Raw genomic sequence first — 23,353 nt, 5'->3', positions numbered from 1 at the left:
CTTAGGTAAAGAAGCTGAGTGGGTCATACCCCTTCTTTCTCCCTCCTTTTGATTTATACAAGATCACCATTACAACTTACTTATCTCTCACTTGGTTGGGGGGAGGGGCGTATCTTCAAAACCTGACTGTCCAGGATCACTGGGATCCCAGTCACAGGGGTCTCCACATCAGCTCTCTTGAGTTATTAGCTGCCTATCTAGCCCTCAAGGCCTTCCTTCCCCCACATAGAGGACAAGGTTATCCGTCCAGACAAGGACTATATCATAGCCATGTATTACATACACAAGCAGAGAGGCACTGCGCTTTCTCTGCTTGCTCAGCCCATCTGGCCATGGGCTCTCCCCAAGATCCACTTGTTGGAATACCTCCTGGGAGTGAACAGCGACTTTGTCGACCTTCTCAGCAGGATGCGGCAACAAGTCCATGAGAGTAAACTCCACCGGGTTTCCTTCTCCGGTACGTCCAGCGCTGGTGTTCTCCGGACGTGGATCTCTTCATCACAGCAGAAAACGCATAATGCCCAAACATTGCCTCCAGCTTCCCACAGTCCCTGGGGAATTCACTATGGATGAACTGGTCTGTGGTATTTGCCTACACTTTTCCACCTCTCCCCTCGTTCCATTTGTGGTTCGGAGGCTGCAGCAGTCCTCTCTCGCCTTCATCCTAGTGGCTCCCACTTGGGCAAGGCAACCTTGGTTTGACACTCTCATCGAACTTTCAGAGGTTCCTCAGTAGAGGCTCTCCAACAGGCCACACCTTCTCATGCAGAACCATGGAGAAGTCAGGCTCCCCTACCCCAGATGTCTCAACCTTGCAATCAGTCTCCTGAAGTCTTTGAGTTTGGTTAACTCAGAATACCTCCTGAATGCACAAACATTCTTAAAGAAGCACGAAGTCCCACTATTCGTGCCTGCTAAGCTTTCAAATGGAAAAGGTTTCTCTGCTACTGCCTTTCAAACCAGATTGACCCCTCAGTTAAAGTATCCACCAGAAGAATTGGAGCTGAAGGTGAATGGCTTATTCTTAAGCGGAAAAATAGTCTCCCTACCAGTAATTGGAACCTAGATTTTCTGTAGCTCAGGCCCAGTTTTCCAGCGATATTGTGTTTTTGCTTGGGGCAGTCAGCCTGGATAATGACCAGAAATTAATTAGTCGGACTTGTGCATCAGGAACAAGAAGTGCTACAGGTTTAGGTTGCTCCTCTACTTAATATAAGACAAAAATGAAGACCATAGTGGAAATGGCAAATTATTGCCCCTGTTTAAAAGAATTGCATGAAAGTAGCATTGGCAATTCCAACAGGTATAGATTTGCTATAAAGCATGCATGCAAAGACAGGTCGGTATAAGTGCACTGTATGCACAGATAGACAGGTCGGTATAAATGCACAACGAACATATACACATAAAGTGCATGCACACAGAACATAAAGTGGCCAACAGTCACATGTAAAGCATGAATGCCGGATCCATAGCCAGTGACTTAACTGTGTCCTTAAGTCAGCTTTGTAATATGTAAAGGTCAGGTGAGAAGTTGTGGAGTAGAGGAGTGATCAAAAAGCTCTTTTCTGTTATTGATTCAGGTGGAATCCTTGCTCCTTCGTGGGATAAAGCCAGAGTGGTAATACTATAGAATATACTCAAGTTCCGTGTTCTCTTCTAACACTGTCTTATAACGTCCCTTTCCATGCTCTAACTGGGTTAGGTTGTTGCTGATAAACTATCAGTGGACAGCTTCTTTATCAGTGGTGTGATGACCTGCTTCAAGGGACCTGTGACGAGACTGCGAAGGAAGGACAAATTAATGATTGAGGGAGGGGGGGGGGGAGATTATCCTCTGCATTGATTCCTCTAAATGATGATCACGTCAATAAGTAGAGAAAATCCATATCTTCAATTTAGATTTTTCTGCGGAAAATGTAGATATCTTAGTTTCCAGCAAATTTGGGAAATTTGACGTCATGCAGCCTTTTAAAAAAAAATTACATTCCCACAGAGTTTGTATCTTACAGTGTCTTTCCTGGCAGAGTGAAAGTGCATAGAAACATAAGTAAGGGGAAATAAACGACTGATACCAAAGAGGTGATGGCCCACTGATAGCTGTTAACATAAATTATCCCCACCGAGGGCTCCGCTCAGTTGCAGGCCGGTCTAAGCAGTGGTCACTTGCTTTGAAGGTCTTTGCGGAAAAGACGTCTAGCCCACGTTTCTCAGCCAGAGACTCCTAACCTATAAATGAATTCTTGCAAACATGAAAAAGGGGCACCAGAGGAAAGGTGTGGGAATGGATGCCCTTGCATTAAGAAGAGAAACATTCTAAGAGTTGTAGGGGATATTTAAAGGAAACGGAGACCTTGATATCTGAACTCACAAATTGTAGCCAGAATGGGTGCCAAAAAGAAACCCTACATAATTTTTTTTTTTTCTAAGCATTCATGGATGTTGAAAATAAATAGGCAGTTCCCATTAGACATACTTTTATCACTTTTGGTGTTGGTCTAAGAAACATTATTAGGATTATCACTGTATGTGGAGATGTTAACATCTTTACCCACAGTATGAAAATAGTTAGATATGTACACAATTGTGTGTGCAGATTTTGACTCTCTATTAATAGAAATGTCAGTAACAGAAACTTAACTGTCACAAGTCTTTAAGTCAAAAGAGGTCTGCTGTTTATGTTGTCCAAGGGGTGATAGTGTTTCTTTCAGAATGTGACTTTCACGTTGGCGGACTTCTAGCTAAGAATATCCTTGTACATTTATTTCTTTTTACCACTGTATGTGTGCTCTCTCCCGCTTCCTGCAAATTCAATAAAAGAAGTTGAATATGAAAAGAATATCCTTTGAAAGTTCAGAATAGGGTTTTTATAGCTATCCGTAGGTTTTCATCCATTTTGGGTTAACTGGTTGAGTTTTTGGTAGAGAAGCCCTATATTCTAATAACTGTCATAATTAGTCAAATAATGATAAGGATACTATGTCGATATTAAGAATCCAGAAACTGGTCATTTTTCCCGACTAATTGGATCACCCTCTTTCTGGTAATCTGCAGTTCATTTTGTGCTGGACTTCTCTGGGTAACACATTTCCTGTGGATCAATGAATTACTTTTTTAGACAGATCATTCAGAAATGTTCACTTTTTCTGTTTTTTATTTCTTTCACTAATGCATCCTTCATGCTGCTTTCCACACAATGAGTGAGTAGTTTCAGAAACATGTTGGAATTAATTTTTAGCCGGCACTTCCACTTTATACAGATTTTGTTTGCATTCTGTCCAGATGACAGTGTCTCTGCAATTGATTTTCATGAAGGATTACTACATCTTTTTAACATTTTGTTTGTGTATACGATTACTATTCCAACTAATATTGATGGAATCGACAGCAACTAAATTGAGGCTTGCTCCATAGAGCCATCCTTTTGTAATACATCAATGACGCAGTTTATTTTTGGTGTTGAGGCTCTAAAATGTAGCAAATAACTATAATGTGTGATATTTTTAATTGTATAGGTCATTTCTGAATCTAATAGATATTTCTTTGTAATCAATATTCCAAAGCGATGGCAAAAAACTCCTCCTTGTTCTCTCCCTCCACCACTCGTGTATCCCACATCACTATATTATTCCTTTGACCAGGTTGTGGGACTGGTTAGCAGCCAGACAGCATCGGAAATCACTCTGAAAATCCAGCATCCTAGAAGCAGTTCATGAGGAAGTAGTCATTTTCTCACACCATAGCCTTTGTCACTGTAAACAGTTCCTCTCCAGTGGGGGAGATTTGTTGTCATGCATACTGGTTGAATAATGCAAAGCTAAGATCAATATCGAGAGAACACCCCCCTAGTCTGTATTTGGTGCAAATTCGTTTTTTAAATATGTTCCAGCCTTATTTACTTTACTTATATTGTGGCAATCCTTTTGATCATGAACATAGTTAACAACAAAACTCTAAAGCAGCTTTTATATTTTTATGTACATTGCTTATGCTTCAAGTGAAAGTTTCCAACTTCTGGGGCAACTATTGCATGCGCACTCAACTTGCGGGTCCTGTCTTCGCAGATTGCAGCAGGTGTGCCAAGCACACAACCCATAAAATTAGTCCAGGTGCCACAGACTACAGCCTTCATTCCTGCTACTCAGCCCACAATTGTAAGTATACATGAGTATCATTGAATCTTTTAATATGTTGCATCTTGGTCTGTCTGTTAAACAGATAAGAATGCACTACTACCAAATCTCACTATGCAATGTATCAAAAGTCGATTGTAACGTAGCAAAGCATTTGTGGTCAACATCTGCATGTTCATTTTATATCTCTGCAGTCTTGCCTACGTAAATATCTACAGTCACTCTGAGGACTTCCATCATCTGGAGACAGACCACTTCCCTCCTGAACATAAAATGTTAGTCTGTAACGTCTAAGGTCTTCTGAGGCATCACTTAATAAGTATGTCACGCGAATCGAAACCTTTGAAACGGTTATTAAAAACAAAAAAGTACAATCACGCCTGTTCTTTACAGCACAGCCTCCTGCATTGTGCTGCTTTCTAGTGTGACACCTATGTGGTTTAATTTCTCTTAAAAAACAGACCTATCAGATCTTGCCTGTTGATTCGTATGCTTCTCTTGTTCAAAGTTTAAGCTTTTCTTTCTGATTGGAAGGCACAGGGGCTGATGAATTATGTTGGTGTATGTTAATTACCACAAATTAGCAGTTTTGCTTTTCACACCTTTTGAATTTGTGCTAAACCTGAGTTGGTGGTGCTGATGTATAGCTTAAGATTTAGTTTTTTACACCGGATTTCACTTTCGTCGATGCCATTCAGGTTTTTGTGGCCTTTTTCAATTTGAATGGCGATACAATTGCTCAGCCAATTTCTGTGGGAAGTTCTTTTCAGTGGAAGATCAGCATAATTAGTCTTAATGCAATACCATATTTAGCATTTCAACAAGAGAAAAGGATGCACCTTTTGTTGTGTGGAACAGCACTTTGACTTTAGATCAGTCAGCTATATCCAGTGTCTGTGTATGAATAAGTTGCTGCATCTGTTTAATCTTCCAGCTCCCCTTCTTCACCGCAAAGTTATTACTTGCAAATCCGTAACTGACCGCTGCATAAGAGCTGTAACCGTTAGACCATTTGGGACTGATGTTCTGTTTCCAGCCTCAGAATGATAATTAACTTTAATCAGATCCGACTCTGCTCCCAGTGTTTAAATCATTAGAGACTCATCTATCTGCTCTAATAAAGGGTAGACAAATCTGGTCCTTTAATTGACTTTTTTTTTTTTTAGCTTACCTAGCACTCCTCCAATTGAATCTTTGAGATATGTACCAGCATTGTTGGTGGTTGAGCACGAGTGCTGTTGCCTTGGTACAGCAGATTTTAACAGCATGATACCACTTTTAAATTCCTAAATTGTAACCCTCCTAGCTTAAAATTGTTCTGAGAGTTATTCCAGCAGAAGTACCAAGACTTTTCATAATATTGGAGAGTTAATATTGTAGGTGCTTAGACACTGCTCCTGCCTTACAATTCTTGACAACTGTCTCAAGGATGGCCACCCTCTGTATCCATCTTTTTTGGGCAAATAGTCTCTTACCTTCCAGACCCACAGCCACCTTTTAAGAGTTTCTTGTGTGCTTAGATTATTATTGGGCTCTTTCAGAGGACAGACTTTCAACAAACTGTCTGAGATGTAGCCTGTCCGGATTTTGAGAGCTTCTTTATAATCTCTACCATGAAGGCAGAAGTTTGTTCTCAAGAACAGTCAGTTCCTCTTGAGACTATAAGTGACTCTAGTATTTGAGCTAGTTTGCTCGATTTTTAAAGTTTTCTGGAAAACATAAATATGCACACATCTGTCAGTCCAGTGATGCTTTAACAGCACATGTTTATCTACGGAGTTTGATATTGACACTAAGCCTGGCTTGGATGGATGTAAAACTCACTGGTCTATTGCAGTCCCATAACTGAACCACTTGGCTTTAGGTTATATACATTTCTGTTTCTGTCTTGGCTGGGACTGACACCTTTTCAGTGTCTGACACATATTCTTTAAGAAAGACATTGTTTCAAGCGCAGTCAGACAAGTAGTTTATGGAAAGCCTAACACCGCATATACATAAGCTAAGCAAAGTATCAAACTCGTTTTCCATTCTCTGCTTTGGCCTGGCGCAGGTGACATTCGCTGCAAGGCCTGCCTCTAACCAGAAATGGGCAGAAAGCCCCCGAAGTTCTCGGCCTTCAGTCATTGGCAAAAGGGGGTGGCCACACTCGCCCACCACGGGCACTCAACCTATCCCTGTAGCAAATGCGTAAGGGTTGGGCCACGGTGCTCGCCCTTTGACGTTGCCTTTAATTTTTTTAATGTTTTCTTTTTTTGATTCATGAATCCTAAGTACAATTTGCAAATCCGACACCAGCATCATCCAACGAGTCAGATTTCTAACTTGCGAATACCCGATACCTTAAATGCCAGCTGGAGACTGTGATACCGAGACTAGTACCGTAGTCCCTGTCTGACATTTCAGGTGTCTCACAATGTTTTTTTTTAATTTAACTTGCAACAAAGGAGTGTGTCTAACCTGCCCCTTTATAGGCCTTTTTTAATAAAATTCAGTGAGGACCGTGTCCTATGTCCAGTAATGGCAACCACAAGAGAAACCTTTATTTTCCAGCAGCCAATCACACCTATCAGTATCGTGGTTCCCATTTTTGAACCACTCTTCTGAAAAGGATAGTGGGACAAAAGGCTTCCTCATTAAATCAGATCTCTTTTTATAATTCATTGACTCACAAATAATTTATGCATCCCAAATGGCAGGGATATATAAAAGGAACAGCCCTTTAATGCCTGCTCAGCAATGTTTTTAAACACAGATATCTGAAAAACTACTGAACAGTTTGACACCAAACCAGTAAAAGCTCACTCTCTGAGTAATGTCTTTGATTTTGCCAAGCTTGATTCAAATCCATTAGCCATTTGGACCGTAGGCCTAAGCAAATTTTTATATCGGAGCTAAAATAGGAGTATAGTTTGCAGATTCCTTACTGGCGTTGCAAACTGTGAAATGTGGGGACACATAGTGGGTCTCTTGCCATAGTTTGTGGACTCTTCCCAGACTTTGAGGACTGCCCTCATCATTTGATGAGTTGTGACTGTCACACTTGATTTAATGTCCACAACTAGCAACACTTATGATCGCTGTTTAAAATTAAAAAATGGGGGCTTTCCTCATAAAATTGTTGGTTTAGAAATGGTCTTAGGTCAGACTGTGGTTTATAGAGTACATTCCTAGAGGACTGGAGCTTTTTGAATACTTTTTTTTTTTTTTTAAACCTTTATTTTTGTATTTTCATCTCAAGCAATGAACATTACATTGTTATGGAAACGAGAATAATATTATGAAGACGTACCTCAAGGACCATGAACATTACATTTTGTAACAGATAGTGCATTCCCAACCAATATCATGCGGGGACATTTTCCAACATAACAATCATATGAATCCGTACATGCATATCCCAATGTCAGGTGACCATTGAACACGAGATGCGCAGGGCAGGTAGAATCATGAGATATTATATATACATATCCGCAGACAGGGAAGGAGACAATTTCAGACATAAAGCGCCCGGGCACAGCGTGGATATGGCCTATCAAGGTTGACAAGGCAGGGAGGATCCACACACAAAGACACTGGGTCGGGGGGACTACTCCCATCCGTGCCAGCGAAGGAGAGCAGTACTTGCAAGTAATGCCCGTACAACACAGTTAAGCAGCAACTTCCAGAACAGTAGTGTCCGATCCCTCTGCACCTCCTAAAAGAAGGTAGCTTTGCAGTGGGCCCCAGATATCTCTAGGCCTAGAGGCGAGCGGCAAAGTCTCCGCGCAAATGTTGGATTGTTCCTGACAGTAAAGCAAGTGGTCTAACCAAGTCTTGAATTTCGGGGCCCTCCCCCTGCCCCATCGACATGCGACCCTACGCTTTGCCAGTAGGAAGGTCAGTGCCAGGAACTTACGTTGCGGCTTGGGAATCTTTGCAGTGTAACTTAAAAGTGCCACCAGTGGATCCTTCACTAGCGTGTTGCCCATCATTTTTTCCAACGCCACATGTACCTGTTCCCAATAGTCCTGTACCCTGGGGCATTCCCACGCCAGATGAAGAAAGTCGGCTTCTGGCCTCCCACATCTTACACAGCAATCATTGTCAGATAGTTTAAACCTGAATTTCTTGGCCGGGGTATAATATTGACGATGTAGGAATTTGTAGTGTATGACTCGGTTTCTACAACCAGAGGAGATCTGTGAAGTCTGAAGACAGCAATATTCCCATTGTTATCTGAAACTTCCTCACCCAGTTCTGCAGGCCATCGCAGACGCGCCGAGCTTGAAACAACCGCCCGCTGCATACGGATACTGGTATACAACTTTGACACCAAATGTTTACCATCTTTAGAGCCAAGCAATAAGTGCAGGGGCACTAGAGTTGCTGACTCCTTCGGGAAATCAGGGAGAATTGACCGCATACCTTGTCGTAGATGAACATATAAAAATAGTCTAGAGGAGAGGGCCGTTCGTCTTGAAAGAAATGATCTGCAGTGCGGAACGTGCCCCCGTGAAATAAATCCTCCCTTGTTGCAATATTAACCCGCACACATAGCTTATGAAAACCCTTTTCTTGCAGCAGCGGTATACTAGGGTGATATGGTAACAACGGAGAGTATAGCAAGGGAGTATCTGATATATCTGTAATGCGATGCCAGGTATCCACCGTGCCAGTGACAGTAGTAGGTGGCGTCGCTCGTGTCCTAGCGGGGGCATATATAAGACCAGACAGTGGAATAGGGTCCGCGAGCCAATCTTCCGTGGCAACTTGCGGCATGTACCTAGGGGGGTGTACCCAATAGTATGCATAGTGCGCCTGTGCACTAATAGAATAAATCTCAGTCTGGTATGTCGAAACCCCCCTGAGCATAGGGCCTTGTCAACGTAGACCATTGGAGCCGTGGTTGCTTCCCTCCCCACAAAAGACGCAACAGTTCAGTACGCAGAGTTTTAATAAAATAAGAGCCAGGATGATAGGGAATATTCATGAATAGATACAGAAACTGCGGGAGGACAACCATTTTAATAAGAGAGGCCCGACCTGCAAGCGAGAGGGGGAGACAAATCCAGCGAGTGACATTGTCCGCCAGTTTCGTAATAGCTGTACCATAGTTGAGCCGTTTGGTGGCTTCTCTATCTCCCGTCAGGTGAATACCTAGATAGCGCAGGTCAGCGCCGCACCACTCTAGGGGGAAATCCAGCGTGAGTCGGTCAACCGCAGGTGTTGGGGGAAAGAACTGGGATTTACTCCAATTAATATTAATCCCTGATAACCTGCCGAACACGAGGAATTCTCGCAAGATAGGGTTCTCATTTTGTTGGGGGTCTCTGATGTATAAGGTAATGTCATCCGCATAAAGGGATATCAAAATTTGATGCATACAGCAGCGAAACGCCCGGTCGCGATGATGCTGGCGAAGTGTAGACGCCAGTGGTTCGACCGCTATGGCAAATAAAAGCAGTGATAACGGGCACCCCTGCCGCGTGCCCCTCGTTATGGGAAAAGCCGGCGAGAGGTGGCCATTGATTAACACCTTAGCAGTGGGCTGCTGATATAACAACTTAATCCAAGAGAGGAACAGCTTAGGAAAACCCATGCGTTGTAGAACTCCAATTAAATAATCCCACTCAACCGAGTCAAACGCCTTAGTGGCGTCTAAAAAAACTGCGGCCAGCGGGAAATCGGGCGCGACATTCTGTACTAGAGAAAAAAGAGTGCGGAGATTATGAGTTGTGGCCCTACCTGGGATGAATCCCGATTGATCGGGTAAAACAAGCTTATCCAACAGGAGAGTTAGCCTATTAGCCAAAGGTATGGCCAGTATTTTTGTATCGCAATTGATAAGGGAGAGTGGCCTATAGGAGTCGCAAATCTCTGGGGCCTTTCCTGGTTTCGACAAAGAAGTGATCAGCGCTTCACGCATCGAGGGGGGGGGGGGGGGGGGAGTATTCCCCTTTCAAGGGATTCTTCATAGAGTTCCCCAAGGACTGGAGCCATGATATCTATGTACTGCTTATAGAATTCAGCGGGAATGCCATCCGGGCGCCTTCCCATTTTTAAGCTGCATAATCGCCTCCCTAACTTCAGCCAGTTCGAAGGGGAGGCATAAAAACTCCCTTTGCGTATCGCTTAACCACTCAAGTGCAACGTCCCCCAGAAAACTGTCCATATCGGGCGAGCCGCTGCGTTGGGTGGTGTACAGCGTTGTATAGTGCGAAGTAAAGGTATGAAGTATGTCAGGTGTGTCTCGGTAAACAATACCCCCTGGCCCCTTAACTTCGAGGATATGAGTAAACAAGCACGGGCGTCTAATCACTTCAGCCAGAACCGTCCCTGGCCTCTCGCCCTCTCCATACCTTCGGGCCACCCAATACCGCCCCCTAAATTTAGCCTCACGTGCTGCGGTCTCCTCGTAATCTGATAACGCCGCACGAAAATCAGTCTGTGCCTGGTCCAGTTCCCCAGACCCCATCCGTACCTCCAGCCCTCTCAGGTCCCGTTCCAACTTTCGAAGCCTTGTTTGGATATCCCTGAGTACGCCAAAGCTCTTTTCCATACAGTATCCCCGTATTGGGACCTTAAAGGCCACCCATATCATTTCTACATCGTCTACAGAGCCCTTATTTCTTGAGAAAAAATCTTGTATCTCTTCCCCGAGCTCAGTACGAAAGACCGCGTCCAATAGAGCGCTAGGCTGTAATCGCCTACTAGGCCTAGGGGTGTCATAGCCTGGAAGTGTAAGTAAAAGCTTAACGGGACAATGATCAGAAAAGGTCCTAGCCAAGTGAAGTACCCTCTGAATGGCCTGGCCCAAACCCCTAGACAACAAACAATAGTCTAGTCGTGCCCACGTCCCAGCATGCGCCATGAAGTGCGTGCCCTCCCTGACCTGTGGGTGCGTGTAACGCCAGCTGTCTATTAATCCCCTCTCTGCCATTATGCCTTGTAAGGACGCCTGAGAGTCAGTGTAGTGATATGGCGAGGCATTAGAGCGATTCAGGGCTGGATTGAGTGCAATGTTGAAATCACCACCCCAAATTACATGTGTGGATCCTATACCCGCGACCCTGCCCCAGATGACATTAAAGAAGTCAGGCGTTTCGACATTGGGGCCATAGCAATTAACTATAGTTACGGAATCTCTACCCAAGCGGCCCCATTGTATCACATAACGTCACTGTGGATTGGTCAAGACACCTGCCAGTGCAAAGGGAGTTCGCTTCTTTATCAGGATAACTGTGCCCCTAGCGTATGATGAGTACGAAGAGAAGAACCTGCCATCCGCCCACTTGCTAGCGAATGTACTCTGGGAGCGTGGATCTATGTGAGTCTCCTGGAGCAATGCCACGCTTATCTGTTGCCGATCTAAATAATAATATCTGCCTACGCTTCCTTGGATCTCCAAGGCCCCTAACATTCTAGGACATTATGTTCACTGAGTGTCTATCCGCACCATCCCCCATGTTTCGCCATGATATAATAACTGTTAGAGCAACACATTACGTAGTACCACAACCGGACAACATGAGAAGCACCATAAAAGGAAATGAGCCCCGAAGTACGTCTACCATGAAGCATGTTAATCCAAATCCATACCACCCCCCCTACTGAAGCATCCCAATCATGCCAGTACTAAACAGCCCGCCCCCCTCCCCTATACCCAGTAAACTAGTGCTATAAACTGTGACGGTCAGCGACCGGGTCTCGTATGAGAGAAAAAGGGGGATCACCCGCTGGTGGGGGGGGGGTTAGAAACAACTAGGCGGCCCACAGGTAACCCTTCGCTGTTCCAGGAGCGCCTATGATGTCAAAGACGTCCCCTAGTAGGCTTCGGGGGTGCCTAGTCAGTTCAATCATCACGCCCCCATGTGAAGAGTTTCTTGACCAATCCAGGAAATGCCCCATTGTGTCATGAATCATATGGTAGAAGCACAGTCCATTCCATCGTAGGACCACATCCGCACCACCAAGCAAGTGACCTGCTGAATATCCAACAGTTGACGTAGTTATCAGTCCGAGGAAGGTGACTGTGATCTTGGCGATTCCACCTGTATGGAAGATGCAGCTGCCCGTTTCTTAATCTGTTTAAGGAAATCCTCTACCTGCTGAAGGTTAACGTAGATCATTTGTTTACCCTGATATGTGATCCGAAGTCGTGCTGGATAAAGCAGGGCATAATCAATTTGAGCCTGCCGCAGTTTTTGTTTCAATTGGAGAAATTTGCGTCGTTCCTCCTGGACATGTGTAGTGAAGTCCGGGTACATTATGAAGGCGATCCCTTCAAAATGCAGCTGCTTCCACTCCCTTGCCACCTGCAGGGCCACATCACGATCCCTATATTTCAACAATCGCGCTATGATGGGACGGGGGGGTACCGCCTGGGGGCGGACTCGGTCCAAGGGAGCGATGGGACCTTTCGACTATGAAGTGGGAAGATGAAGACTACTCAGTAATAGCACTCCCTAATACAGTCACATTTGGCGCTCTTCGCCCAAAATACACATGGTAAATGGGTACAAATATCTTGATGACACAATTTAAACAGATCTAGATTGCTATGGTTTTATTTTCTTTCAATGAATTCTCCACTCTCGACGTTAATTCGTCTTCTTTATTTCTTTATAACAAGTTTCCCAGCAATAGATATAAACCGAGCCAACACGTGTTTCGTCTGTACCATAATGCATATTCAGACTTTTTCAAGGCTGGAAAAGACGAAGATGAGTACAATATGTAAACTTACAAACGCAGATTAACATATTATAATGTTTATCCGGTATCATTTAAAATCCTAACCATATTTTTCTTTAACAAGGAAAATAGGGGGAAAAAAAAGGAAAGGCAGAAGACTAACCAAAAGACCCCGTGCCACAGTGAAAGTGGATCGATACAAAATATCCATCATTGTGATGTCAATAGAATTAGCAAAGCGTATAAAGAGAGCATAGAATATAGCAACAACATGTGAAAAGAAGAGAGTCCAAAGTAACCATCTAACGTTTTGTATTAAAACCTATGGCTCCCTATATGGAGACCACTACATGAGTATATCCTCTGTGTTTTAAAGAAGAAATAATACAATCTATAAAAAAAACACCAATTGCCCGAATCAAGTCAGTCACTTGGGCCATCTGGTAGTAAAGCCTCAGATGTCCAAAAAGAATAAAAGAGCTGCCAATAAAGAAGAACAAACATAAACAAATATAGAGGACTAATCTTGCATTAGCCCCACATAAACATTAGACCTCAAATATGTATTTCAATTGTCAATTGTAATATCTGAAACTCAGATCTGTATAGAAATTCTGGAGTCTATCTATCCCATTTTGTACCAGATATCGTAAGAATAAATGACTAAGCAAAGAACGTTCTGTATACAATAATAACTGATTCAAATGTAATTCTCTAAGTCACTGCTCCACCCCCATCACCTCCAGCAACACTTTTTCGATGTATTGTTCCAGCCTGCCCGTGTTGGTACTTTCCGAAATACCAATCATGCGAATGTTATTTCTCCGACTGCGCGCTTCTATATCCTAATTTTTCGCGGCTATTATTTTGAGCAGCTTGTCCATCTGTGTGACCGTGTTGCGGAGGTGGCTCGTGGTAACCTCCGTCTCCGATATGCGATGCTCAGCTTCTTTTATGCGCATCTCGTGGCCCTCAAGCTAGTGGACCATCGCATCCATTTGTGTGACTAGAGAATCCATGTTCTGTAGTAGGGGTATCTCTGTTATAGTCATAATCTAGTGAATAGTCCCGCCCATGTGCGTGGACCCCGGAGCAATAAAAAATAATCTCTAAAAGGTGACAAATCATGCAGACCTGCATACACCTTTAAGAGAGAATTTAATTTAAAGACAGATAATGCAGCCTATACCCACAGGCTACACTGTCCAGTACTTCAACTAGAATTCCACCAACATCCACAAACAGCACTGCCTGTCTAGTTTTTCTCCCCATAGGAAAAAACCCTGCCTCTACCAGCAAAAGCCTCTGGAATAATAGAGAGGAAGGAATGGACAGACAAGCCCCATAGGCTGCCATTTTGTGGCTTAGAACAGGATACTGTGCCTTTAAGAAAACTTTCCAGATTTCCAGAACTTTCCCCAGTATCCCAGAATGCCCAGCAGGTCCCATTTACTTTCAGTTCTTTTTTCCGGCTCCTGCTAGCAGGACCCTGGAGCATTGAGCTCTCCCCTTTTCAAGGGTTTATTGGAGATTTTGTCAATTTTCGTCACTTTTTCAAGTGCTTAGTAGCTGGTACTGTCAACATGCCTGGCTTGTTCGACAAGTGCCCGGAATGTGGTAGAAAGAAGGCTAAAACTGATCCACACAAGGTGTGTATAGGTTGCCTTCCCCAGTCCCACGTGCCTGAAGACTGTGATATCTGCCACTCGTTCTCAGCCAGGACCCTGAGGGACAGAATGAAAATCAGGCTTCAAGTTCTGGAGGAGAGAAGACTGAAGGCACCAGGTGGGTCTGGAGGGGCTGATTTGGCCCATACTGAGGCCTCTGGGGGGCTCCCCAGGGGCAGGAAGACCAGTAAGCGCTCCCACTCCCCGTCGACGTCGAGGGCGTCGACGGCGACGTCGAGGAGGATGACCACCATCTGTTCGCCGTCTCCCCAGGGCTCTGGGGAGAAGCGGCGTCGACGATCGACGTCGAGGGACCTGAATAGGCCACCGTCGACTACATCGGCATCGTCGGCGACGACGCCGTCTACGGCGCCGTCCAGCAGTCGGCGTCGAGATCGGACCCGGCGTCGGCGCTCGCCGTCGAGGGGAGATCGCCGTTCGCCGTCGATGAAAGGGAGACGGTCGACGTCGCCGCCGAAGAGGAGATCGACGTCGAGACGCTCGAGGTCAAGGAGATCGCCGTCGAGGCGGAGATCGCCGTCGAGGCGAAGGTCAACGTCGAGGCGAAGGTCAACGTCGAGGCGAAGGTCGACGTCGAGGAAGAGAGAGTCACCGGGATCGGTGTACTCTGTGGTGTATACGCCTCCTCGGATGCCTACGTCACCGCCTCCTCTCCCACCTCCTCCGACTCCACCACCTCCACAGCCGCGGACACTGCCTCCGCCGCCCCCACCTCGGTCGTTGCCACGCACTCCAGTGGGGCCGCCGGCGGTTCCCCCGCGGTCGGTTTCTCTTCCGAGGTACCCGACTCCGCCGCAGGGGACTCCGAAGCCACGACACCCGCGGTCGCCGGGACCGGCTAGACCGGCGGGCAGACCGAAGCCGAAGAGGTCGCGCTCCCGCTCTCTCAGGAGGAGAAGATCACGGAGCCGTGGACGGTCATCGTCGGACTCAGGACGACGCCGTAGGAGGCACAGGTCCAGGTCGCACACGCGCTCCTCGACCAGAGACTTTTCCCCGACGCTGTCGGACTCGCCGGGAACTAGGGTGTCTCCGGTGGACGATTTGGTCTCTTTCCAAGAGGTGCTGTTGAGAGGGGCAGCAAAATTGGGTATCACGGTGACGGTTCCAACACCCACGACGTCCGTGATATTCGAGACACTTCATAAGAAACATCTGTCTCGCCCTCTACTGCCTCTTGTACCAGGACTGGTGGAACCCGCGTTGGAGCTGTTCCTCACTCCCGCGGTGACGAAGGCCGCCCCCTCCAGGCTCATGAAAAAGTATAGGGCCCCGGAGTTGGACCCTACCTTTTTGAGGGTGGACCCGAAGCCGGATTCGGTCATCGTGACGGCGGCGAGGAAACAACATGCGACCGCCCCTTCATCGACGGTCCCGCCTGACAAGGAAAGCCGCTGGCTGGATTCCGCGGGCAGGAAGGTGTGTGGGACCGCCGCCACCACCATGAAGGCGGCGAGTGCAGGGGCTTTGTTGGGCCGTTACGACCGGGCCCTGTGGGAGTCCCTGCAGCAGTATGCGGACCTGCTGCCCCGGGACAAGAAGGAGGACTTCTTGGAGACAGTGCGCGAAGGCATGCTGGTCTCTAATCAGGTGATCGGCGCAGCGGCGGATGTATCCTTGCTGGCCGCCCACGCCTACTGTCATGGCATCCACCAGAGGCGGCATTCGTGGCTGCGCCTGACGTCCCTCAAGCCAGAGGCGCAGCAAAGAGTGGCCAACCTGCCCTTCTCGGGGGAAACCCTGTTCGGGAAACATGCGGATGATGAGATGGCCCGCATGAAGGCGGAGGCGGAAACCCTGACGGCCGTCGGGTTGGAGAAGGCCGAGAAGAAGAAGCGCCCGTTCCAGAGGCGGTTCGGGTCTTCGGGCAGAGGACGTGGGCAGGGCTCGGGACAGCAGCAGCAACAACAGCAGCAGTTCCGCAAGCCCTTCCAGAAGCGCCAGAGGGGTAGAGGAGGCCAGCAGGCTACTACCACTACCAAGGGCCCGGCGGGGTCTCGGCCCTGAGCGGCTACTTCCCCCTCAACCGTTACCCACTCCAGTGGGGGGAAGCATTCAATTTTTTCCGGCAGAGTGGAGAAAAATTACTCAGGACAAGTGGGTGCTGAATATTGTTTGCAATGGATACAGTCTTCGGTTTATCAGCCCGCCTCCAGCGATTCCGCCGGTCAGCTCTCGATTCCAGCTGAGAGAGCTCCAGGCGGAGGCAAACATCTTGTTGAGAAAAAAGGCGGTAGAAGAGGTACCTCTGTCTCAAAGGGGGAGAGGTCTGTACTCTCGGTTCTTCCTCGTTCGCAAGAAGGACAAGAACGAGTTCAGGCCCATCCTGGATTTGCGACAGGCAAACAAATGGATTCGCAGAGAGAAGTTTTGCATGCTATCGTTGCACCAGATTTACCCTCAGCTGCAACGGGGACACTGGCTCTGTGCCATAGATCTACAGGATGGGTACTTCCATGTGCCCATAGCACGGAAGCACAGGAAGTTCCTGCGATTCCAAGTCGGCGCCTATCACTATCAATACACAGTACTGCCATTCGGGCTAAAGTCTGCGCCCAGGACCTTCTCGAAGTGCATGGCGGTGGTGGCGGCACACCTGCGGAGGAACAAGGTGTTTGTCTACCCGTATCTGGACGATTGGCTGATCAAGGCTTCATCCTTCTCGGAAGCACAAGCTCACTTCCGATGGACGTGCGCTCTCTTACACAAGCTGGGGTTACACGTCAACATGTCCAAATCGGTCACGACTCCGGTCCAGTGCATACAGTACCTGGGGGCCTCCATCGATACGCGGTCAGCAAGCGTGTCTCCTTCGGAGGAGAGACGGTTATCACTCCTTCGGAAGGCTCAGGACCTCAGGACTGCTCCATCGACGACAGTGAGGAAGGTGTCTTCTCTACTGGGATCGATGGCCTCCTGTATCTTCCTCACGCCTCACGCACGGCTACACATGAGACCACTGCAGGAGTGCTTGGAGGATCAGTGGGATCAGAGGACAGGCTCTTGGGACGACAAGATACGACTGTCGCTGCATGCTCTTCAGTCTCTGAAGTGGTGGTGTTCGGCGGAAAACCTCCTCAAGGGGGTTCCCTTCCACAAGGACATTCCCACGACGAGTGTAGTGACGGATGCTTCTCTCCAGGGCTGGGGAGCGCATTCCGGGGACTTGCAGATTCAAGGAAAGTGGTCTCCTTTGGAATCGACATACCACATCAATTTCCTGGAACTCAGATCTGTCTTCCTGGCACTGAAGGCCTTCCTTCCGTCCTTCCAGACCAACTCGCTGCTGATACAGACGACAATACAACCACGATGTATTACCTCAACAAGCAGGGGGGGTCGAGATCGCGCACTCTGTCGCTGGAGGCGCAGGCGATCTGGCGCTGGCTGCTGGCCCGAGGGCTGACGATTACGGCCACGCATCTGCCAGGGGTGCAGAATGCTCAGGCGGACGCCCTGAGCAGGCTGATTCAGGAAAACCACGAATGGGTCATAAACGACGAAGTACTAGGAGAAGTCTTCGCAAGGTGGGGGACTCCAGACGTAGATCTGTTCGCCACCGCCGAAAACAGCAAATGCCGAGACTTCGCATCCAGGTACTACCAGCGGGGGACGCTGGGGAATGCGCTATGGATCGATTGGTCGAACAGCTTTCTGTACGCTTTTCCACCCATTCCCCTGATTCCGGCGGTGCTCATCAAGCTGTCCCAGTCCAGGGCGCGGATGATCCTGATCGCCCCGGAGTGGCCCAGGCAGTGGTGGTTCACGGACCTTCTTCACCGGTCTCTCCTTCCTCACATGCGGTTGCCGTGCAGGCCGGACCTTCTCACGAAGTTTGGGGGGCGGATGGTGCACCCCAACCTCTCGTCTTTGAGTTTGGCGGCATGGCTCCTGAAATAGTGCAATATGGCCATCTGAATCTACCAGACGATTGTATGGACATACTGAAGGAGTCTAAACGACCTTCCACTAGGACATCCTATGCTTACAAGTGGAAGAGGTTCTGTATCTGGTGTAAGTCCAAGAACTTTGATCCGACAACATGTAAGGAAGATGTCATCCTTCCATACCTTTTACATCTGGCGCAGTCTGGCCTTAATTTCCATTCCATTAAGGTTCATCTGGCTGCTTTGACTGCTCACAGACTTCCTTCTTTCAGATCCCTGTGGTCAAGGATTTTTTGGAAGGCTTGAAGAAAGTGTTTCCTCCCGTCAGACTTCCCTCGCCTTCCTGGGACTTGAATGTGGTGCTGTCCAGACTGATGAAGGAGCCTTTTGAACCCATTCACAAGGCTTCATTGCAGCACCTATCCTGGAAGGCGGCGTTCCTAGTGGCCATTACATCGGCCCGCAGGGTGAGTGAACTTCAGGCATTATGTTGTCAAGAACCTTATACTGTATTTCATGCTGCTAAGGTTGTGATGCGTACTCACCCTAAGGTTATCTCTGATTTTCATGTCAACCAGACCATAACTTTACCTACGTTCTTTCAGAATCCCTCTTCGCCAGCGGAAAGGTCTCTCCATTCCCTTGATGTTCGGAGGGTGTTGAAATTTTATCTGGATAAGACCAAGGATATTCGTAGGTCTGACCAATTGTTTGTTAATTATGGAACAGTCAGGACTGGTCTTGCGACCTCTAAGCAGTCCATTTCTAGGTGGATTGTGTCCTGCAAACAATTGTGTTATCAAAAGGCTAATAAGACCTTAGGGGGTAAACCTAAGGCTCATTCCACCAGGGGCAAAGCTGCCACGATGGCTTTGCTGCGTAATGTTCCTATTGCGGAAATCTGCAAGGCGGCCACTTGGAAGTCGGTCCATACCTTTGCTGCGCATTACTGTCTGGACTCGGATGCCAGGGCATATGCTTAGTTTGGGCAGGCTTCGCTGCGAAATTTGTTCGCACAGTAGTGGGTTTGTCTTGTTTGTTGTCCACCGCCGCTGTTGTGTGGGGATGGGCTTGCCATTCTTTTCCTTAGATTATGACTATACACAGAGATCCCCTACTACAGAAGGAGTAGTTTCTTTTCTGTAACTCCAGTTCTGTAGTAGGCGTATCTCTGTTATAGTCATAAGCGCCCGCCCTCCTCCCCGGTGGAGAGATATATTTTTTCATATGAAGAATGCTACAGGTCTGGCGTGCTACGCCTTCAAAAAGAACTGAAAGTAAATGGGACCTGCTGGGCATTCTGGGATACTGGGGAAAGTTCTGGAAATCTGGAAAGTTTTCTTAAAGGCACAGTATCCTGTTCTAAGCCACATAATGGCAGCCTATGGGGCTTGTCTGTCCATTCCTTCCTCTCTATTATTCCAGAGGCTTTTGCTGGTAGAGGCAGGGTTTTTTCCTATGGGGAGAAAAACTAGACAGGCAGTGCTGTTTGTGGATGTTGGTGGAATTCTAGTTGAAGTACTGGACAGTGTAGCCTGTGGGTATAGGCTGCATTATCTGTCTTTAAATTAAATTCTCTCTTAAAGGTGTATGCAGGTCTGCATGATTTGTCACCTTTTAGAGATTATTTTTTATTGCTCCGGGGTCCACGCACATGGGCGGGACTATTCACTAGATTATGACTACAACAGAGATACCCCTACTACAGAACTGGAGTTACAGAAAAGAAACTACTCCTTATCAGCCATATTTGTAAACCCCTGTCGCACTTCATGTAGGATGGCCTGCATGCCATCACCCTGTGTGGGATTAGAGTCCAGTGTGGAGCACTCTGAGCCATTAGCTACCTCACTTCTGCTGCTGCGGGCTTTTTTCGCGTCAAATGTGAGGCGTGGCTGGCGCGTGTCAGGCTTGCCCATGGCACCTTGTTAACAGTCTATTCCCAATGTACGCTGCAAGAGGGCCGTTGGTGTCAATGTCAGGGGGGGTTGGTAACAGTCGGCGCGCACCCAACGCAGTGCTTAGAGTGTCACCCACGAGGTGTAGTTGGGGTAGCCTGGTCCTTCCTGTCCTCAATTCTCTTGTTCCTCAGTGATAGAGCCCCCAGTCGTCAGGGGACACATAGTAGTAAATGCAGCAGCAACGTAATCCCTCCTACTCGGGAAGAAACCCCGTCCTGTCTCCCGAGTGCCACCGCCTCAAATCCTCATTATGATAAATATTCTGCGTTGTGAATTATCGCTGTGCTTCTTCCACATTCAATGCCTGCCACAGCATGGAGCCTCCCGCATTCTGCTCTGTGGTACTTCCGTGCTCGTCACAGGCTGACCACAAGGGCACACAGAAGCTATGGCCGCCTCCCGTGTGGGACCCCAGGCCCGATACCTGCTGAGCCGCACCCACGTAGTCTGCGTCCTCGCAGTGTAAGTACTGGGACCCTCCGTATCGCAGGCAGTCTAGGTTCGTGAGCCGCGCTGCACCGGCACTCACCACAGCTCCGTCTCTGCCTGGGCAGCACCGCGGCCCTGTCAACACGTGGGCGCCGCGGCACTTGCGTGCCAGCTGTGCCCGTCAGGCAGCTTCACCGGGTCTTTGCTCTGGGCACGCACTCCGAGGGCTGCAGAGAAGGCGTTCCGTGACGATCTGTCCCCAGACTTATCGCTCGGACGCTATGGACGTTGGGCTCCGCTTGTCGCCGTATTTCAGGGCAAACACTACATTGAAGGCGAGGATAATTGTAGGATGTCTATGCCAGGCTACGGGAGCCTCACACCACGGCGGCCATTCCGCTCGTGCGCCACCTAGCGCCCCCCAACTTTTTGAATACTTTTTAGAAGTATGGTAACATTGGTAACATGGCACCGCCTAGCAAAGAGTCTCCTCTAAAGTCTGCGGATATTTGGGCATGTTACATATAGCATTGTAGGGTTTCTTTGGCCGAAACGTTATATATTCTCCTTCCACATTGAACAGTGTCTATTGGAGAACTGAAAAGGCCGTTTTAGAGGAGTGAACACTCTTAGAGGGCCCTAGCATTGTCTCCCACTTATTAACCTTGGTCGGGGGTGCACGGGCAAAGTTGCACACTGCCTCTCATCCCAGCACAGTTCACCTCATTGCTTTCTGGTAAATGAGGTACACTTACTTCAAAGTTGCTGTAGTTTTTCCCAAAGTTGGTGCAGGGGCAGACTGTGCTGGGATGTGAGGCAATGTGCTCCCAAACCCCCTTCTTATCAACCCCTTCCAACTCTCAATTTAATAATGCTATCTTTATGTAATGCATCCATTTTTTCAGCATATTAATGATTGCATTTTGCTAAGTTCATTTGTTATGCTATCAATGTTAGCTTGCTTTAAAGAGCCACTTCTGCCATGCAGAGGTATGTGTTCTGAAGCTGCTGTTTCAGGATTTTAATTCTGTATGCTTTAGTTGAGTTTTCCTCCAACTATATTAGGTAACCATACTTCTGAGGTATGATTTAAAAGATTTATGATTTATAGTATTAATAATATGAGTGGAAGCTAGGTTCACATAAAATCCTTAATCGCAAAAAATATTGAATGATCTAACCAGTGCTTTGATGTGACATATAAGCTGCCTCCAGCTGGTGAAAGCACATGCAAAACCAGAAAAGATACTCTTAAGAAGGTTTTATAGCTAGTGAGAAAATAAGCCTCGTTTTGACTCTGATAGATCAATGTATGCCTTGCATCCCTTGGCCCTCCATTGTGTATTGCCTTAAAATAGCCTCTCTTAGTGTGGGATGCGCTTTAATCTGGCCTTTGTCAGTGGCTATGAGGGGCCACAGAAGAAATTTTTTGATAAGATCGATCATAAAAGAACAGCTATATCGTGGTAGGACATGTCTAAGTTGCCAGCGATGACACATCCAGAATTTTTCACCGATTAAGAAAAATTTGTTTTTTTGGTGGGAGCAAAAGTAGTACTCTCAATTCATTCTTGATTGATCTGTTGAATGAATTGGGCAGGTGTTTATGAACGAAGATCACAGCTTTCATCTTGAAGCCTTTAACCCCTTCGCCGCGGCGCAAATTCTGCCGCGGCGCTGGGGGGGTGTGGGGTGAGCGCGGCGCCGCCATGCTCGTGACGGAACCACGCCGTCATGAGTCACGGGTGAGCTGTGCTCATGACGGCGTGGTTCCGTCATGCGCACGCAAGGGGTTAAGCTTAAGGCTATTCCTTCCTATCAAATCCTCTAGTGGAAACACTTTCACCAGACCAGTTGAGTATGTCGAAAATGTCGGCCACACAGAATGTATGTGCTGCAGAAATGGAAGAGGACTCAAGCAGATCTCTATGAGCTATAATTCTTACTTTTACCTTGGTGCCATTATGATTCAGGTTCTTTAAATCTCTAGTAAACACTTGCAAAGCTTTTCAAAGTTGTTGGCAAGTATTCATCTTCAAATGGATGAATTCCATGAAAAGGCTTTAAATAACCACGTTATTGACCTGTAACTCTTTGTTCAGTTTGGCTAGAACTTAACATAAGCACTGTTTTTTTCTGGACAGTCCTTGAAACCATATTTTTCTTTAGCAAAACCCAACAAATTTCCCAAGTTTTTCATGATCCCACCAATATTAGCTCTGCCTTTCCATTGGATGAACTCCGTTAAATTCCATTCACTAATATACTGTGCAGTTCTTGGGTTGTAGATGGGTGGGAAATAAAGTTAAGTGTAACCTGCACTGCGTGGTGGCTTTTTTTTTCCTTCTGCAAAATAAGGGGAGTGAAGAGGTGCTGTAGAGCATGGGCTAACCCTTCTCTGACACAGAACTTAACACAGAGTATAGAACCTTCCTGTTTAGCTAGGGAGGAGTCCTTTTGCTTTAAAGAGCTCTCACCCATCGAGGGTACCCCTTGGTGGCATGCTTCATAATAGAGTTCCTTCTCATTCTGTTGCGGAACAGGGTGTGCTACAGCCTCTGAGCTGCACGGGGAGCACC

At 47.1% G+C, this 23,353-nt stretch overlaps 1 protein-coding gene across 8 annotated transcripts in view; it reads left to right on the top strand.

Moving 5' to 3' along the window:
- ZMYND8 (zinc finger MYND-type containing 8) overlaps window positions 1-23,353 on the top strand; it is a 420,239-nt gene that overhangs the window by 376,438 nt on the left and 20,448 nt on the right. For 5 of the 8 annotated variants that reach the window (XM_085619413.1, XM_085619412.1, XM_085619411.1 and 2 more), the window contains one exon: window positions 4,065-4,154. In XM_085619413.1, the coding sequence (XP_085475539.1) occupies window positions 4,065-4,154 (90 nt within the window). Of the gene's footprint in view, window positions 1-4,064; window positions 4,155-4,327; window positions 4,453-23,353 lie in introns of all 8 variants that reach the window. The other 3 variants (XR_014966854.1, XR_014966853.1, XR_014966852.1) reach the window with 1 other exon arrangement.

The sequence above is a fragment of the Triturus cristatus genome, chromosome 7 (assembly GCF_964204655.1).
Source record: "Triturus cristatus chromosome 7, aTriCri1.1, whole genome shotgun sequence".
Lineage (NCBI taxonomy): Eukaryota > Metazoa > Chordata > Amphibia > Caudata > Salamandridae > Triturus > Triturus cristatus.
This window is presented reverse-complemented; position numbering and strand designations above follow the sequence as displayed.